General features: G+C 41.9%; 1 protein-coding gene across 1 annotated transcript in view; it reads right to left on the bottom strand.

Annotated features, from left to right (window-relative positions):
• The window catches only part of LOC309416375 (maltase-glucoamylase-like), a gene marked incomplete at its 5' end in the record, with an annotated part of 48,871 nt that extends 32,276 nt beyond the window's left edge, over positions 1-16,595 (bottom strand). Inside the window, 15 exons of the mRNA XM_082015932.1 lie at positions 289-460; positions 976-1,093; positions 1,706-1,790; positions 2,670-2,783; positions 3,477-3,596; positions 3,888-4,019; positions 4,515-4,640; positions 5,938-6,050; positions 6,801-6,900; positions 8,436-8,607; positions 10,021-10,172; positions 11,222-11,331; positions 12,138-12,258; positions 15,443-15,516; positions 16,475-16,595. Of these exons, the coding sequence (XP_081872058.1) occupies positions 289-460; positions 976-1,093; positions 1,706-1,790; positions 2,670-2,783; positions 3,477-3,596; positions 3,888-4,019; positions 4,515-4,640; positions 5,938-6,050; positions 6,801-6,900; positions 8,436-8,607; positions 10,021-10,172; positions 11,222-11,331; positions 12,138-12,258; positions 15,443-15,516; positions 16,475-16,595 (1,830 nt within the window). The remainder of the gene's footprint in view (positions 1-288; positions 461-975; positions 1,094-1,705; positions 1,791-2,669; positions 2,784-3,476; positions 3,597-3,887; positions 4,020-4,514; positions 4,641-5,937; positions 6,051-6,800; positions 6,901-8,435; positions 8,608-10,020; positions 10,173-11,221; positions 11,332-12,137; positions 12,259-15,442; positions 15,517-16,474) is intronic.
• Between the last annotated feature and the right edge of the window lie 2,426 nt (positions 16,596-19,021).

Below are 19,021 nucleotides of genomic sequence, written 5' to 3'. Positions count from 1 at the left end.
AGAGGAAAATGGCCTAAAGCTAAGATCAGTTATTTCTCGGGGAAAAAAAGTGTTTAAAACAGACTCCTAAAGGGATTATTTTATAGGGGGGTTAAAATTTATTATAGGCGATTAATTTATTATAGTATATGATTAATTTACTCTTTTGTATTTTACTTTATATTAATTAATGTAATTTATATGTTTGGTTGGGGGGGTATTCAGATGGGCTTATACATCTCAGGCTTGATCGGGCATCGCGGATACACGTTTGCTTTGCAAAGGTGCCATAAATGACCGTTTTCGTACATAAGGGATTCCAAAGAGGCCAAATTCCAGCATTCCTGGTATCGCCCACTTTATGTGGTCCCACGTTGCTGCGTTATCTCCCAGCCAGTGTCCGGCGTACTTTCCCGATCCCGCAAAAGTAGACCTCGAAAGAAGGAAGCTTCGTTTTCCAGGAAACAAAGTTTCAATGGCTCTGAAAGTAAAAAAAGGTTGGAGTTAGGCAAAAAAAACTTTAAAAAGTGGTGGAGATGAGTAGATTTGTAATACAGAAAGTTTCTATTCATATTCATTTATTCATTCATGATGATAAATAAGCTAAGGACACAGCCTACCTTAAGTTTAACCAGGTGTCTATCAACTAAATTAATAATATAGATATTCATCTTAAGGAATCTTTCTGTAAGTTTTTGCCTGCCAACCTTCATCACGTTTGAACTCCAAATACTCCAAAGCTCAGGTTTCCTTCCAGCTTCCTCTACTCACAGCAGCATCGCAGAAACCCAACCCTCGGACTTCATATTTGGATTCAGAATTCCATTCCAATTTAAAAAAAAAAGGGCTTTTGAATGCCCAGATTCAGCCCGTTGTGGGAAGACTGATACTGATCCCCAGATCAGCTTCCCCGGGGAAGGAAGTCGGTCCGTTTCTCTAGAGGCCGTGTGCTCCACTCCGCCCTTTTCCGCAAAGGCATTGAGAAGGTTTCCTCACCGTTGTGTTGAGAGGGTCATAGAGTATCCAAAGAGGTTGTGAACATCATAGTGTCGGCCCCACTTCTGCACTGCGTCCATACAGAGAGTCTTGGAATACAAGAGTCGATCGACGACGTCTGCGAGAAAAACGTCCAGAAGTGCGCTTAAATTCATTTAATTGATTTTTTTTTTTTAAATTAGATTTCATCAATTAAGCGAAAAGACAGTATTTTTATTCTTTTCCTTCATGCACATTCATGAAATTTTGGCCCTTTTCTCAGTTTGGCATTTGCATTAACCCCCATGCTCTGAGGCCGACGTGGTGAGTGCTCGCCGGTGTCGTACGATGTTACTGCGGGTTTCCAGGTTTATTCAGCTTTGCTTTAACAAAGAATATTTCTGTCTTTGTAATTCCTGTATCTCGCAGCACTCAGTGTAGAAATAGCAAAATAATTCCCTGGCTGCTGCTCAGATGTGTGCAGATGCATCTTTGCTAACGGGGTGGGGTTTAGTAACTACTTTAAATTTTAAATTTAACAAGCTTAAATCCAGCTTCAGGATGGATTTCGCATGCAAGAAACGACTGATCCAAAAACTACACCCCAAATTTCTGAATTATTTGATCTGACCATGTACCAGCAATGATCAAATTTCTGACCTGATAAAGAATTTAAATCTTTTAGCTGGTAGGATAGTAATTCACAAACATTTTGATTTTTTTTCTCCACAGCTAAAGACAATGGACTTACGGGGTGTGAAAGGAGGATAGTTTAATTCATTCTGCTCACAGCCATTACTTGAGCCTTGAACAAAGTTGGCGACTTCATTCATATCCTGAAAAATTGCAAATTCACACCACGGCTATAAAGTTTATTCGTAACAGCAATGTTACCTGGGCTTTCAGCCAAACCTACAGGTACAAAGCCACCTGCAGCAACTATAACTTGAGGGCACCAGAAACATATACAGAATGATATTCATAAGCTGCTGAACTCATCCAGCAACCAGGACACTGATTTTCAAAATAATCAAAGAAAAAAAAAAAATATCTTTCTGAATGACAAAAAGATGATTTTAAGTGGAGATGGTGGTACTCCACCCGAACTGGAGAAATTAAGTATTATAATTCTTCCCCAATCCTGCATTATAAACAAAGGTTATTTGTTCTGGCCTGAGAAAAATTACTTTACAAAGTTAAAACTCAAAATCCTACAAAGTACGTTCATCTTTTCTCTAGAGGGAAAATAATTTCTCCCAAAAGGTACCGTTTATTAAAAATAAAAGCTAGTGCAGTCATTTTGAACCTGGTCACAGTCAGTTCTTGGGGAAATTACACTAAATACACCTCAGCTGAAAGAAGCATGTACCCAACACATGGGATAAATGCAATTTCTAACAAATTCCTCCAACACCAGAAAAACAAGGATTCCACCCAAGCGCATTGGATGCTACAGAAAAGATACAAATCCCACGTGGATTTCAGATTATTCTCAGTAAACCTTTTTATAGAATCACAGAATAGTTTGGGTTGAAGGGACCTTTCAAGGCCGCCTGGTCCAACCCCCCCGCCATGAGCAGGGACATCTTCAACTAGAGCAGGGTGCTCAGAGCCCCGTCCAGCCTGACCAACCTTCCTTTGAATCAGTGCAGACTAAAATCTGACTTGCCATTAGCCTATTTCTGCAAAATGTGAAAATTTCAGGATTTACTTACAATCCAGATCCCGTCATAGGGCACTTGGTTATAAAATATTTTGCATTCCTCCGTCCACCAGCTGGTGCAGTCGGGGTTGGTGAAGTCTGGGAAGACGGTTCTTCCCGGCCACACCTACAATAAAAAAAGAGAAACAACTAAATTACAGTGTTGGTGACCCTGAAAAGATTAAAATCCTCAGATTTCCTTCAGATTTATGTGAATTGCTCTCTTGGAGAAACATTTGGGTATAAAACCTCCGGATTATTAGTTTTGCAGGACAGCACTGATACAGTGATTGAGAGAAGGTTTTTGAGCTGTAAATCACAAAAGTGAATTGTCATTATTAATTCATATTAATTATCATTCTTAAATAATATGAATTATCATTATTGTTAATATGAAATATCATTACCAATTAATATGAATTATATTATTCTTAAATTTATACACAGAAAGAAGGCAGAAAGTGGCTTTGTTAACTTCTGAGTTCTAAATTCCAAAGTCACTTTTAAAGTCAAAATTATTTTTAAGTTATGCAAATTTTACAATAAGCATCTGCATTTGTAAACCTATTATAAACAAATTTTCAAAGCAGTAAAGCAGGAATTGCTCTCTGATAACTGTTGAAAATAGACAGATGTTGGCTGCCCATGTTTCCCAAACCTTCCAAATCCCTCATTTTAACTTTTGAAAAATCAAAATATAAAGAAAATTTATAAAAATACACGAAATGTTTCAAAATATTGAGAATAGAAGAAAAACGGAAGATCACCCTGGCCCAAACTAAATGGGATTGAGGCTCTGACTTTGTAAGGGTTTTATTACCTCTCCAACTAACGGTGTTACTCCGTCCGATTCATTAACCCAAACCTTCTTGCTCTGTCCCCTCTCATAGGCTTGGTAGGAAGAACCATCAGCGAGAGCCTCTGTGCTAATAGCAGGATCCTAAAAAAGTGGAAAACCACACAAAAGAAAACCATTCTCTCCGCCGATTATTGGTTCTCTCCGCCGACTGTTGGTTCTCTACATCGATTATGTAGAGCCCAGCAGCTACACAGAAATAAGTCTCATGTAACAACATATATATTAAAAATATGTATATTTATTATTGTTTATATTTATTTATATATATTATTATTTATATTTATTATTTTTTATAATGTAAAAAAGTATGTATAAAATACATGCTGATAATGATAAAATTTAAAATGGAAAAATAAATAGCTAAATGCTTACCAGTATGATAATGTATTTTTGCCCATAGTCATGCATATAAGTTTGAAAACTGGGAAGGTCTTTGAAGTTCACTTTGTCATAAGTAAAATCTTTCCTCCCTTCCATGTAGTCGATATCCGTGTACTGAACATCCTGGGAGAAGACGGGATGACAGACATGATGCGGAAGGGTTCCGGCCACGGCACATCTTCTCAACGTGCTGCATTTTAATTATAAGCTGCCAGAAAAGCAGCTGATGCAATCGGCGGTCAGCTGGATGTGGGTGCCTAAAGTACCTTTTAAGCTGCAATCCACCTCTAGATTGGAATCAAAATTAGCTTCTGCTGCTCTTTAATTTTCCAGGGCTTCCAAGACCCTAAAGTGAATTTCCAAGCTGGGTTTGACCTCGTCGCTTCACAGAGTAAGCCAAAGAAATGTGCAGAACATGGAAACAAATATATTGAGCTGGAAACTTTAAACCGAAAAATTGCTTCCGCAAAAAAGGGTGTGAGCGACATTTAAAATCATTCAGCATTTTATAGAGAAAGCTGTGCAGGCAATGAAAAAGGCCGTAGCTAAAGGGGAAAGAAGGCAGAAAGCGGCTTCGTTAACTCTGCGTTCTAACCTCAGAAGTGGTTTTTCACTCACGTAAGGGAGTCCGATCGCCCTGTTCCGCTCCACAACAGCCTTCACCTCATCGAGGGAGCCGTAGTCGTAGCGGCTGAGGTGAAACCCCAGAGTCCAGTAGGAGGGCAACGCCGGCAACCCTATGAACTGGAAATTAAAAGCAAAAATGACGAGCATCGTCAGCCTCCCCTCTTTGGGTCTCATTCCCTAAATTCTCTGATCCTCTCTCAAATCGGAGAGTCAACTCAAGTACCATGAGGTGCGTTTTACACAATCGCCCACAGCTGCTGTATTGTTCTATGTCCTTTTTTCCCAAAAAAAAACCCAAATGTGAATGATGCAAAGAATGATGTATCCACTGCTAACCACAAAGAGATTAGATTAGATTAGGTTACGTTACGTTACGTTACGTTACGTTACGTTACAATAATTATATTCTATAAAATTGCCACCTCATTCTGTGTTCTGGCATTGCATCCATTTATTTGCTGCCTTACCAAAAAAATGTAAGCTTTTAGGTTTAATAATATTTTTAATAATGTATTAAACAGCAGCTGTTATCCTTGAATTATTACTTTAGGTAATATCACAACACCAATAGCCCTGAACCAAGAATGAACCTAAAAAATTGTGATGAGTAAGGGGAAACTGCATAGAAATAAGGGAAACTGCATAAAAACGATGGAATGGAATGGAATGGAATGGAATGGAATGGAATGGAATGGAATGGAATGGTATAGAACGGAATGGAAAGCTTTTAGTCAATATTTAAATAGCTAAGTTACTAAAGAAGTAAATTTAATGTTGTTTTAAAAATTACATATCCTTTAAGAAGTCATTGAACCATGTATTTGGCCCCAAAAAATACATATGGGAACTAGTTGCCATAGAGACCTCAATAGATCCGTAGAAGCGTAGATACTTTGCTGCCATAAAATCATGACGAATTGCTAAGTGCATTATCTACCCTATAATTTTATCATATAAGTAAAAAATGATCGCCAGTGCGCTGTCGCACGCAGACCATTCCAGGCTCCCATAGCGACCTGGGAAACCTTCGGCATACGTGTATGGATAGATTTAGCAATCTGAGCAAAATTAGTGCTTAAGTTTCACCCCTAACCACAACTAACCGTAGAGCGCAGTTCCCGATGACAGCAAACAGGTGAGGGGCAAACCTTGAGTTCTAATTTTGGATTAATAAAATAGTGAAGAGACATGGAAATACAGGGGGAGAAATGAAAACTTAAAAAAAAAAAATCCATTCAGTGCATAATTTCTCAAGGTAAACTACGAGATGATGGAGGTTGGACATCATCTACTCAAAGATCAGCCTTGGCCAAAGCAGAACGAGCAGGAGCCGTTTGCCCAGGGCTGTCCTCTGCTTTGAGTGTCTCCAAGGACGGAGGATCCACCACCTTTGGGTTGGGGTTCACCAACATACCTTCACGTACTCCTGCACTACTTGCTCGGGGGTGTCTCCCAAGAAGACATAAAAATCAAGAATTCCACCAATTGTCCTGTAAGTGACAGCCGGCGCCGGCTGCAGGGCGAACTCTACGAGCGAAAAACGCACCAAATCAATTTGGGACATTACCTAAATCTCAAATAACTGTGATGCCGATACAAAAGATAAAAACCGTTTAGGAGTAAGTATTAAACAATAATATCCAAGGAAATCCAGAACCATTACTTGAGCTGGCAGCACAGGTGGGATGTTTTCAGCTCTTTTTTTTTTTTTTTCTAAAAATGTCCATATTTACATTCCTTTAGAGTCCAGAAAGAGAAGAGAAATCCAATGGTACAACATCTTCTCATTACATTTTCGGTCTTAAGATGCTTGAATATTTGTTAAGCACCCAAATATGTACACACTTATCTAAGGGAAATTAAGGGCATATATTTACAAGTGCTGCTTAGTATAAATTTAGGCTCAGATTTTAATATCTTGTACTGAAACATCCCTGAACATGAATAAAAATGTGCACGAGGTGTATGACACTGGTCTTGCAGTAGAACCTTAATGCTGCTTGTATAGGTAACAGGAGTAAATGCTTGAAAAAGTGGCTGCGGTCACAGATTTTAAGACAACTTTCTTCAAAATTTAACATGTGACTGTATTTTCTTAAAAATCTCCATCAGCTCAACAGGATCGCGGTGCAATAGCCCCGCAGATCATTTAAAGTATGTATATATTTTTTGCAGTACTTAGAGCTATGGAGAAGGCATGCGTACCCATGGATTGCAGACCGTGTAAATAATACATTTAATTCTTTTTGCAATACTTATGGAGAAGAGCATCCTTACCCATCGCGTTGCTATTCATCAAGAAAACACCGAGAGAGGCTCCGGTGTTGTCTTCCAAACACAAGAAGAAAGTCTGAACGCCGTATAAGTTATCCATGTTCTTTAAGGAAAACAGAGAAGCTGATTTAAAAAAAAACAGTAACTGTATGCACCCTGCGGTACCTCAAAGATACGTCATATGTGAGGTTAAGCTTGTCAAAAGGAAACAAAGAGGGAAAAAAATCACCGACACGAACCTCATTATTTTCATTTCTCTCTTTTATGGTGATGTCTTTAAGTTGCTTAAAATCTGTCGAAAGCACAAATTTGGGGAAACCGACCCTCAGCGGAGCCATTTGGATAAGAACCACCTTCAAACCTCCACATACCCGATAGTTAAAGGATGAAGATGATCAATTGCATCTCCAATAGGGACAGAAAGAAAATAAAGCAGACCTTTTCTACAATAAGTTTTGTTGGCGGTAAGGCAAATTCCAGTTTCCGGTTCAAAAACCAAAACAGACGCGTCAGCCCATGGATGATGTCTCAAAACCTTGGAAGATTTTTTTATTTTTTCTTCTAAAACATTAATCAACTGCAAACATTGAGCTGCTCCCCGAATCCCATTCACGTCGCTCCTATTTCAGCAAAAGACTTCAGGACCTACTCCGATTTCAGCGTAAGGATCAGTGCTGCGCTAAACAATCTCCGTTTAAGACTTGGTTAATGCCATTATTATCGCAAATAACAAAAAACTGTTTTAAATTGTGTCTGAGATGCTGTAGTTATAAATCAGCTGGTTTAGAGGAACAGAATCAAGTGTAAAAACATTCTTATTATTCCATCTTCCAGAAGCTGCATTAATTTTCTTGCTCCCTGGCATTCATTACACACCAGAAATGTAATGTTTTCTATTGGGGTTTTTTGCAGCGTTACCTTGTCAAGCGCCTACATGCTCTACCAAATATTTCCTTTTTCTCATCAAGCCCAAAATCTATGACTAAGCAGAGCAATAACGTTTGGCTATTTCCCCCAAAGTACCCCCTCAAAAAATGTTGTGTGTGGGAATCCAAGCCAGAAAAAGCAATAAGGAAAAAATGAGCGTAAATACCAACGACTGATTTTAAATCACAGATTTGGCAAGTTGATGCGGTGATAGAGCGATACAGCATCAAAAACTCGCGGATTCAGGATAAAACATCAGGATAAAACATCTCACTGCAGATTCCCTCAAAATCATCTCGGGAAAAAGGCAGAGAATGTAGAAGCAAAATAATTGCTAACAGACATATTTTGTTTTATAAAGCAACAGCTGCTAAAGGCAGCTTTGCATTATTTCCTGAGATACAATGCCACGGAAGGAAAAAAGTGTTATCTACCAAATTTCGCACGCAGCAGTGCACGGGCAGGAAAAAAAAGCGAAAAACAAAGCGTGTCAGATATTAATGTTCATCAGCTGATTTGCAGCAAAACCCGACCAATGCAACCCAAATATTTATTCCGACAGGAATCTTATTCAGTGGTATCTCACATTTTGCAACACATTGCAAGTCTTTAAGGAAAAAAAACCTCAGTGGATATCGTTGATGTGCCACATACGGCTGGATTCCAGAATTTACATGAAAAGAAGGAAAATCTAATAAAATAAGTGCTTACTCCCGAAGGGGCGGCGTCTCTGCTGAATATGGGCCAGGTTTTCCATCTGACGTCATGTTGGTATTGCTTATGCACGTGCTCGCCCACCCCGTAGACGTTGCTGCTGGGGAGTTTGATGGAGAGCTGTAAAAACTGCTCGGCGTACAGCAGCGGGCCGATGGCGGTATCGAACCTGGCGAAAGCATGAAACGCCGCATAAAAATTGTTGTGCTGAAGGTTGGATCCATCAGCATCGCTAAACCCCCCCAAAAAGCCCCAAGACGTCATTTAAGAGAACGTTTGCAGCATGTGCCACTACTAACTTTGTCATATGCTTCTCACCATTTGGCCAAAACCAGTCATCTTGCATATTGCGGTAAAAATGCTGGGCGTTTTTAATAATAATTTATTAATTGTGATTTTTTTTCATTAAAACCATAAATCTCAACAATTTTTTTTCCAAATTAAGTAAAAGCTTAAGGAAAATTTAAGCAAACTTCTAGAGCAGTGTTTCAAACAGGTCCCCACTTTTTTCTCCACATATTAAATGAAAGTCTAGGGAAAATTCAAGCAATCTCCAAGAGCAGTGTTTTAAACATCCCAACATTTTTTCTTCAAAGTTAAATCAAAACCTAAGGAAAAATCAAGCAATCTTCTAGAGCAGTGTTTCAAACAGGGTTTTTTTTTTTTCAAATTAAATGGAAGTCTAAGGAAAAAATAAGCAATCTTTGAGAGTGCTGTTTCAAACAGGTCCCATTAAATTAAATTATTCTCCCCTTCGTGTGCCAACTAAATCAGCCCTGAGCACCCACTATGTCTTTCACGCGCTCGGTAATGGTAAATCAGCCTTTAGAGATTTCTCTAAAGATTAGAGAGTTCTCTTTAAGAAACAAAACAAGACTAATAACAGGAAAAGAAAGTAAATCTTAATTAACTTGACTTGAAGAGTTGATCGCAATCGGGCTCCTGCTAGCGATCAGCTTCGTAATCACTTGTAAATTGATGTAATAAACATTTACCCCTGAGGTTTCCGCCTTCCAGCGGGTCTCAGCGCAGGGCTGTTAGTCCAGCTCTGCTCTCGTTAGGTTTGGGTTTTTTTAGAAAACAAAGAGATTAAAATCCTTCAGTATAGAAGCGCTTTGAGTATTTTACTTACAGTTTAGCGCCAGTTGGTACCACATAGTCTGCTATTACACGCCTGAAGCGCAACCTGATCTTGGGGGTGGAGAACTTCAGGAGGAACATCAGAAATAAGAGAGGAAGGCTGCAGTAAAAGGTGGTGCTCTGCAGGACTTCTCATCACAACTGATGAACGCATGGCACGATCCATCAGTTCTCCCCTGGATCAAGGGGAGAAGAGGCCACAGGGCCGATGGGGCAAAACCTAAACCCTGTGAGACAGACCTCGCCATCTCCCAGATTTTGTGGGGAAAGAGCCTTTCCATCCCGCTTATCCATCAAAAGAAGAGAAGAAGCAGTCCGCGTGCCCATAGGGCGTCTTCGAAAGCAACGGAGACTTTCAGGGAAGACAGATGGCATCATGATTTTATGGATAAAGAGCTTTATCCGTCTTTATGGACAAAGATGATGGAAAAAATTTACTCACAAAACTTTTCCGTTGCTTGCTCTGGTCACCTTGATGCCAAAGGGATTTTGCTGGACATCAACTTTATATTTTAAGTTGGAGGCTGCCGGACCACTGAAAGGTCCCACGTTCTCATGGGGGACTTCAAATCTTTGCTTTTTAGGATCAGTGAGCTACACATGTTTAAAGAACAAAATAAGTAATTTAGAAATTAACACCTCATTTTAACACTCTCCAGCATGACCATCCAAATTTGACTCGGTGAAAAAAAAACACCCGTTGTCAAAACAGCATCATGATGAGAAAGTGGTCAACGTCAATAAATGGCGAAATTAAGACTCTGCAAACCAACTCAGCCTCTTTATTTGGGTAGATACAAGAGTATTTCCCATTGTTGCTTGGTCTGAGGGCATTTTTCCCATGGGAAATATGCAGGAAGGCAGAATTCTGCATGACCGTGTTTGTAGGCATTGCCCAGCCCTTCTTCAAGCATCGCATTTTTAGTCTTTCTACATGTCTTACCTGGGTCGGGTGGAGCAAAACCCGGCCTGACTTCCAGATTTTTGGCAGGAAAACATGTGGCATCCTCCAGCCCCAAGAAAATTAAAAAGAAAAGAAAAAGAAAAAGGAAAAAAGAGAAAAAAGGAAAAAAGAAAAAGTGAAAAAAGAAAAAGTGAAAAAAAAGGAAAAATAAAAAAGGAAAAAGAGAAAGAAAGAAAAAAGAAAAAAAGAGAAAAGTAAAAAAAAAAAAACCAAAACCCCACAAAACAACAAAAAAAGAGAAGTCCTGTCCAGCCCCAAAAATCCACAGATTTTGGCATATTTTCTCCACACTAAGTGCTGAACTTTTTATAAAATGCCAAGCGCTTCAGAAGTGCTAAAGTTTTCTGCCAAAATAATCATGAGATAAATGTAAATTATTATATTCTGCCCAAAACTATTTTCCCATGAAAAGAGGGGTAAAAAAAATGGAAGTAAAATAAAATCTGATCTTTTTAAAGGTATCTGCAATTTTTCACGCACGAATCCTGTTGTGTTAAACCGTTGTTCCTCTGGGTGCAAAAAAGCCCCTCCTGGTCAAAATCCTCCCTTGGAAGAACGAGGGTGGATTTGGGTGGGAGTCATGGGGTGAGAAAGAGAATAAACCCGTCAGAACCCCACAGCCTCTCCCCCGAGCTCCGGCCGGGCCAGAACCTCCCCGGCAACGAGCGGAAAAACTCACCTTGAACCGAAAGCGATTTCGCGTCTGGTACTCGGCCGTGAGGAGGACGGGGTCGATGTCGCTCCCGAAAAGTGACGGTGAGGGGAGACGCGTCAGCACAGCTTGAAACCCTCGGGGGGGAAGGGAAGGGAAGGGAAGGGAAGGGAAGGGAAGGGAAGGGAAGGGAAGGGAAGGGAAGGGAAGGGAAGGGAAGGGAAGGGAAGGGAAGGGAAGAGGGAAGGGAAGGGAAGGGAAGAGGGAAGGGAAGGGAAGAGGGAAGGGAAGGGAAGGGAAGAGGGAAGGGAAGGGAAGGGAAGAGGGAAGGGAAGGGAAGGGAAGAGGGAAGGGAAGGGAAGGAAGGGAAGGGAAGGGAAGGGAAGGGAAGGGAAGGGAAGAGGGAAGGGAAGGGAAGGGAAGGGAAGGGAAGGGAAGGGAAGGGAAGGGAAGAGGGAAGGGAAGGGAAGGGAAGGGAAGGGAAGGGAAGGGAAGGGAAGGGAAGGGAAGGGAAGGGAAGGGAAGGGAAGGGAAGAGGGAAGGGAAGGGAAGGGAAGGGAAGAGGGAAGGGAAGGGAAGGGAAGAGGGAAGGGAAGAGGGAAGGGAAGAGAAGGGAAGAGGGAAGGGAAGGGAAGGGAAGAGGGAAGGGAAGGGAAGGGAAGAGGGAAGGGAAGGGAAGGGAAGGGAAGGGAAGGGAAGGGAAGGGAAGGGAAGGGAAGGGAAGGGAAGGGAAGGGAAGGCAGAAGGGAAGGGAAGGCAGAAGGGAAGGGAAGGCAAAGCAAGACAAGGCAGGGCAAGGCAAGGGAAGGCAAGGCAGGGGAAGGCAAGGCAAGGCAAGGGGAAAGGAGAGGGGAAAGGAGAGGAGAATGAAATAAAATAAAATAATTATATTGAAATGGAAATCTGCATGCACCTATTTCTGGGGGCTTTGGTGCCAGCTTACCCTCCTGAGTTGTTCGCAGCCCTCCGTCCACTTTGTACCCATGGTTCGAAGAGAAAAAGCACCACGGAACGCTGGTGTCGCTCTGGGGGCTCCAGCAGCAGCCGCGGAGGGTGCAGAGGCTCTGGTCCAAAAGAGCACGAAGGAGGAAATTTTAATACAAAGAAATCCCGTAATAAAATGCGCGTGTGCTGCACCCGCCAGAAACCCTGTATAATATTTGCAACCAGTTTGACTCCATCTCTGAACGACCTCTCAAGTCTGTTTGATGGCAGAGAGCACGGAGAAGTTATTTTGGGGATTCAAAGTGGAAAATTGTTCATTATTTCTGAAAAAAATGAGAATTCTGGCCATTTGTTCATTCTTAAAGCCACGAGTGACATGTCTGTTAATGAATCCTTTGAGCTGCGACAGCCACAAAAAGGGTGGAAAAAAGTCATAAAAGTGAAGGTTGTTTTTTGCTTTTGAAATACTGAAAAAAAACAATAATTTGAGTATAGAGACAAAGCCACGGGTTCCTCTGCGTCTTATGGACGTCTCCATATGCCACGTCGGATGCATCACCGACCCAGCACTGGTCATGTCAATCTCAGTATCAGAAATGTCCAGGTGAGTTACGCGTAGCCCCAAATGGAGAAAAAACACCCTTTTTTAATAAACAACAACAAAAAAACCCACCGCTCAGCAATTCTATCCATCATTTAAAACATGTATCTTGGTGTGGAGACACCAACCTCTCCAGCCCAACGAACCAGGACACCTTTGCTTTGCTATCAGAAATTAACTTATTCACCCACTTTTTAAATGAGTTTTACCTCTGAAGGTGAGATTTGGGTCATATATCACTTTAAACATTTTACGTTTCATTAGGGAAAGTCATTCCTGAGGGCAAAGTGTCGCAGTGATCCGCAGGGAGCTTCGTGGGGAGCAAAGGGCTGGGTCCATCAACGATCTCAGCCCAACATCCAGTTCTCCAGGACCCAGCAGAGATGTCCTATAAAGCCACCCGAGATAAACCCAGCTCCACCACCCATTAAAATAGATTAAGAACTAATTAAACTGTCTTGAGGACTGTTAAGACTAAACGTTAAAAAGTTGTTGTTTAATATCCGAGGTGACCCCAAAGCCTGGCTGGGTAATATCCCCTTTCTCCGGGTTTCGAAGTGAGCTTTCCCATCTTCCAATTATTCCTTCTAGACCACAGATTCTTTAAATAAAACCCTTAAAATAAGAATATTTAAATAAGGCTTCAAACAGTCTTCATGACTGTTAATGACTTCGTATATTCAGGGAGCATCAAGTATCAAGCGTATATATATCTCTTTTTACGTATATGTATTTTATAGCACACATCTTTCGTGTCCAGCACTGAGCAAGGAGCAGAGTCCGCCTGGGAAATCATTTGCGCTAAGTATTACATCATATTGTATCCAACGATACCATATTGCATCGTGTTGTCTTCCGTTATATGTAGTATAGTATATTTATTTATATATACGCTTTAAATATATACTTATACATATAAAAATACATATAGATGTCTAAAAAAACTTTTATATCATAAATGCTTGATATTTTTCATGCCCAGCACCAAGAAAGGAGCAGAATCCACCTGAAACGTTCTTTACGCTGCTAGAGAAGCCACCGCTGCCCGTAAATAAACATTAACGCCCGCCGCACCCTCCGGGCCATAAAACCCACCCCGCGGACCACGCAGGAAACGGAGCCCCGGGGACCCACCCCCGGGCTGTTCCGAGACCGGGCGGGCGCGGGCAGAGGTTGTGCAGCGGCGCGAGCGGTACCGCCCGAACTCCGCGCCGGGGTGAAGGCAACGGCGTGACCGCGCACACTCAGCGCCCCATTATTTTACGTAAACCCACAGAAATCAGCCAGTTTATCAGAAAACCCCCGCGGGCGACCCAGCCGGGAGGGGTCGTTCCTCGGGGTGTTCTCTTGCCTCATCAAACTTCGCTCTCACGCGCAGCGAGGGGTTAAGGAATGCCGCCTCTCCTCCATCCTGCGCGTGGTTAATAAACAACCGTTTTTTATAATTCTGGTTATACATGCTCCTTCGCTGGCGTTTCATCTATACGCTGCAGGAAGGAGCAAAGCGGGGCTTTCTATCAGCTAAACGAGCTTACAAGTAATTTAAATTAATTGTGATTTTCCCAGCGAGCCTTTACCTTGAAATCCACTTAATGGTAAAAAAGGCAAACTGCCCTTCTTTTTCATTATATTATTATTGTTGTTATTGTTCTTGTTATTATTGTTGTTGTTGTTATTATTTTTATTTTTTATTTATTATTATTATTATTATTTTTATTATCATTATTGAAATAAATCAAATAATCCTGCGAAATCAACTCTTCGTGAAGTAAGATTTTCAGCTCGTTCGCTTTGCGGCCCTGCTCCATTCCACACTGAACCTAATAAACCCCACAATTAAATCTTAGGGGTGATGCAAAACATGAGACTTAAAGCCAGACAGACAGACAGACAGAAATAAAATTTGTGGCACAACTGCAGCGAGAAGATTTCCCGCAATATGTGACGGCTGCGTTGCCTCTCCGCTTTTATTCTCACATTCAGCAATATTTAATACTAATATTAAATTATAACCTTAACACTAATATTAATTATAAGTTACTATTTAGTGTTAGCCGCTCGGTACGGCACAGCCGGCTCCAAGGTATTAATTAAAGGTTAAAACGACCCGCAAGGCTGCCCCGACGCTACGTGCCGCCTCCCGTGGAGAAGAGGACTCTGACGCCAGCTTGTTCTTTAATCACGGTTTTAGTGGCCAAATTCTATTAAACGTTATTTTATGGCAGGATGGTAGTGGTTTTTTGCTGGAAAACTGAAATAACCTAAAAATCTTATGCATCGCAACGAGCTAATTTTTATTTTAATATGCCATTAGAAACATTAATATCTAACTTCACGCCAACAAAAAGGCAGTTTCAGCAAAGCGGAAATATTTCCAAATTGGTCGGTGTTGGCCCGATTTTGTTCATTTTTAATGAAATTAAATTTAAATCGACAGGACGGACTTTGTCGCTGCTCCAAGTGCTCCCACAAGGGGAAATATCCAACTCGGTGACGGGCTGAAGTTGGTTAAATTGATTACTATCAGGGGCTGCACGTCACCAAACAATATTCAGGTGCTTGCCGGCTGAAAAAGGGTTAAAAAAACCCGCTCTGGTATAAACAAGGTCATTTCTTTTATTATTAAACGGGAGTAATTTACCCCCTTGGTGTTAGGCTATAAAACCTTTTTTTTTTTGCTTCTTTTTCTCATGTTTTCAGACCTTGGTGGCGACTTGGTCTGGGATGCAGTCAATGCGCTCGGCGGCTCCCACGCTCGGGCAGCTGGCGGAAAATTCTGCGAGGCAGAGAAATGAAGGGGTTAACCCGAATTATTGTTACTGCTGTTGTTGTTGCTATTGCTGTTGCCATCGCTACTATCATTCAATGTCCTTTTAATGATTTTCCCAAGTCATTTCTCATCATCTCAAAGGTCTCCGACCACGAACATCGCTTCCAACACGCCTCAGCTACTGCGAACTCGCTCGTTTTATGAAATTCGGCAACCGCTCCGGATACAGATAGAAAAATTTCATTTTTCCAGGTTTTAAATACAGGGGTGTCTGCAAGACAAGTGTTTTTTGAAGTACCAAAACAGTAAAAATATTACGGGTTTTTACAGTTATCGGTTTTTCTCTGTGCAACGGGGCTTTGTCTCCCTCCGTTTCTTTTTCTTAAGTGATGCTTTAAATTAAAAAATATTGAAATCCTGTTCTTTTGACAATTAGAAAACGAAGCAAAAGGAAAATGAGGTTTGGGGGGGGATAAAATTTGCCTTTAATTTATGCGTCCTCCCATTTATTTCCACAGTTCAACATCACCCTGGCACGTGACTCCGTTCACCTTTGGTTAATGATAACGACGGGGTCACGTCAAGAGCCGCAATAAAAGCTGCGAAGGGCAGAAGAAAAATGTTTATTCTCATTGGGGGGGAGGGTGATTTTCCACGTTCCCGAAGACCCTGATCACAACGGGCCTTAAAATAAAACCCATCAGATCCTGGGAGCAGTGTCCAATTTCTGCAGATTATATAAAATAAATATTTTAATTTTTATTTATATCTATTATATTTATGCATAATATTTATATATTTATATAGTATATGTGTATTTTTGTATAATTTAGTATATATTTCTTTATTGTATGTGTATTTTAATATATTATATTTTAATTTTTTATTTTATTTTAGCAAACAGATCCAAAAAGTTCAAGACAGGGACTTTTTTCCTGATTCAGCAGCAGAAACCAGCACTTACGGCTTTCAGGTGCGGTTTCCCTCGTTGCTAAAACCCCAATGAGGACACAGGCCACGGCCACCACCAGACAGAAGAGGACGATGAATGTAACTTCCAACTTGCTGAATTTCTTCTTTTCCATCTACGCCCAGAACACCACCGTTGCACAAGGAAACAAAAAACCAAAAAAATAACAATTTTTTGAAAACCGTAGAAATTATTTCGGCTCAAATCAGATCCCCTCAGGCGTGCGTTCTATCAGGGCCAAGTGCGATACTGCTCATATTCAGAATAATTCCGGTAACATGGGTGATGTTGTGATTCATCACTGAGGGATTTCTTTTCCTCTCTGCAAACTCCTTTTAAATATACGCAAACCGGAATTTCCATCCAAACTCTAATTATGGAGATTTTTTTTTTCCATTTTACTGAAACTCCAGAACTAAAACCGAACCGATCTGCACATTCGGAGTTTGTAAGTTTTATTTTTTCAAACAAACAAAGCCTGCTGCTGTAGAAAGGAAGATACTAATTTGCCCTAAAAAAAAATACATTAACAGGGTAAGATAGTGGTGTGCAAGAGAAGCGCGCGGATAAAAAGAACAGCTTAAGCCTGTTGCACCTCTTCACCTCTCGTGCCCAAGCACCCCCAAAAAACTACATTGAAAAAAAATTCAATTTAAGCCCTAAAGAGCGGAGTAGCTCCGCCTCTGCAAGTCCCTTTCATATCGACCGGGAGCCCTAAGGACTAACGTTCATTTGAGGGAAAACCTGAAATAACAATGACAATAATCGTAATAACGATAATTGGAATTAATAATAATTAAGAATAAATGTCACATTGTTATTATCCTTGTTGCTGTTTAAAATAAGGATGTTTGGTTTATAAACGCCTATTCAACAAATCGGCAGCAACCGGGCAAAAATTTCTGGGATAGCGGGTACCCGGTAAATGGAACCGCGGACCTCGCAGCCCTTCCGCCCTCCTTCAGCCGCCGCGCTCGCTGTAAACCCAGCTTTTACTCTGTGCCGTTATCAGCTGGGCGCATCGTTTGCTAACGACGTCCGCCAGGAACAGCCGCACACCTCCGGCGGCGCCGGGCTCTTTTTCTTTTTTTTTCTTCTTTTTTTTTTTTTTTTAAGGATTTACAGCTGCATTTTGCTGATTCCGCAGAGTCCCCTGCCACGAGAAACAGGCGCTTCCCTGAGTTCACGCTTCGGCTATCGCGGATTTACCCCAAGTTTTCTGCAAGCCGCGACACAATATGGAATTGCGGGAATGAAAACGTCAGGGACTGCGAAAACAAGTGAAAAAGCCATAAAATCGAGGGTGTTTCCCTGCGTCCGGGTTAGATTTGCAGGAGTTAAGAGCCAATTATATAACGAAATTCAGTCAGTTTAAGACAAGGAAATTCTGGCAAATCCATGAACGTGAGAAAATTGGCTCCCGCCCAGCAAAGGTTCCCAGGGTCTCCCCGGATCAAACTCCACCCTCAAACAAAAATCAGCCCCCAGGAACGATGTGCCCGCCCCCAAAACCTGCCCCTTTCACACCAAAATGACAAAACACTCACCCCAGGCATTCAGAGAGAAAAAGGAAAACTTTTTCGAGGTATCGAAGTATGGGATTACAGAAACGAATCTCCACCAAACAGCAGAGGAAGGGGAGGAGGACGGAGCCCCGCGCCCCCGGCCGTACGGCAGCGGCGTGCGGCGTCGCTTGTCCCCGGTTTTGTTCCAAGTGGGCACGGGCGCAAGTCCCGGTGCGGGTCGGAGAGCGGGACTCCTCCTTGCGCAAAGCGCACGTTGACCTGCGAGCAGAAGCTACCACGTGTCCTCGCTTGCTTAATCACTGAATTACTGAAGTGTCCTGCTGACGCAGAGGAAAACTTCGGCTGATCCCTTTTCCCCTTTATTTTTACCTTGTTTTATTTGTTTGCCGCGTGAGGAAACGGAAGCCCACCGGGCTTGGCAGAACCCCAACCCCCAACCGGCCGCACTCAGCCTCAAGAAGGTTTATCCCGCAGTGAGCCCCGTCTCAAAAATCAGGAGTTTTCATTATATAACAACTCACACCAAGAAATTTTGGTTTTGTTTACTGGCCGGGTCCCGAAATGATTTCAACCGAACAATTCCCATGGAATAGCAAAAAAGGTGTTTAAAATTTGTTTTCAAAGTACCCGTAAGACATCCAAGACGTTGTAGGCACGGCATCCGCTCCGTCTGCTGGTACCCGGACAGACCTTCAACTCTCTGCATATTTAAAAACGGGACAAAACAGCACTTTTTGGCCAGGTGCGAAGCACCAACAGAGAGAAGGACCATGGTCTGAAACTGGATCTCGGTGGGTTTTATGCGTCTCTGTTAGTGTGATTATAGCCAGGATAGTCATCACGAGGACTGTTCCCAACCAAATCCGCGCTGGGCTGAAGGCGGAAGAACTTTTGCAGCCCCCGTGTGAACGAGGGAACGACCCGTTCCCAAGCTGTGGAGGTGGCGGTCGCCGGTGGAGACCTCGCTGTCGGGAGCGGAGCAGATGTCTCTCAAGGACTCATGAGGGCGTGAGAC

Source organism: Phaethon aethereus (genome assembly GCF_964289735.1).
Source record: "Phaethon aethereus genome assembly, contig: HAP1_SCAFFOLD_72, whole genome shotgun sequence".
Classification (NCBI taxonomy): Eukaryota; Metazoa; Chordata; class Aves; order Phaethontiformes; family Phaethontidae; genus Phaethon; species Phaethon aethereus.
The sequence above is the reverse complement of the archived record's forward strand: the minus strand, read 5'-3'. Positions and strand labels throughout refer to the sequence as shown.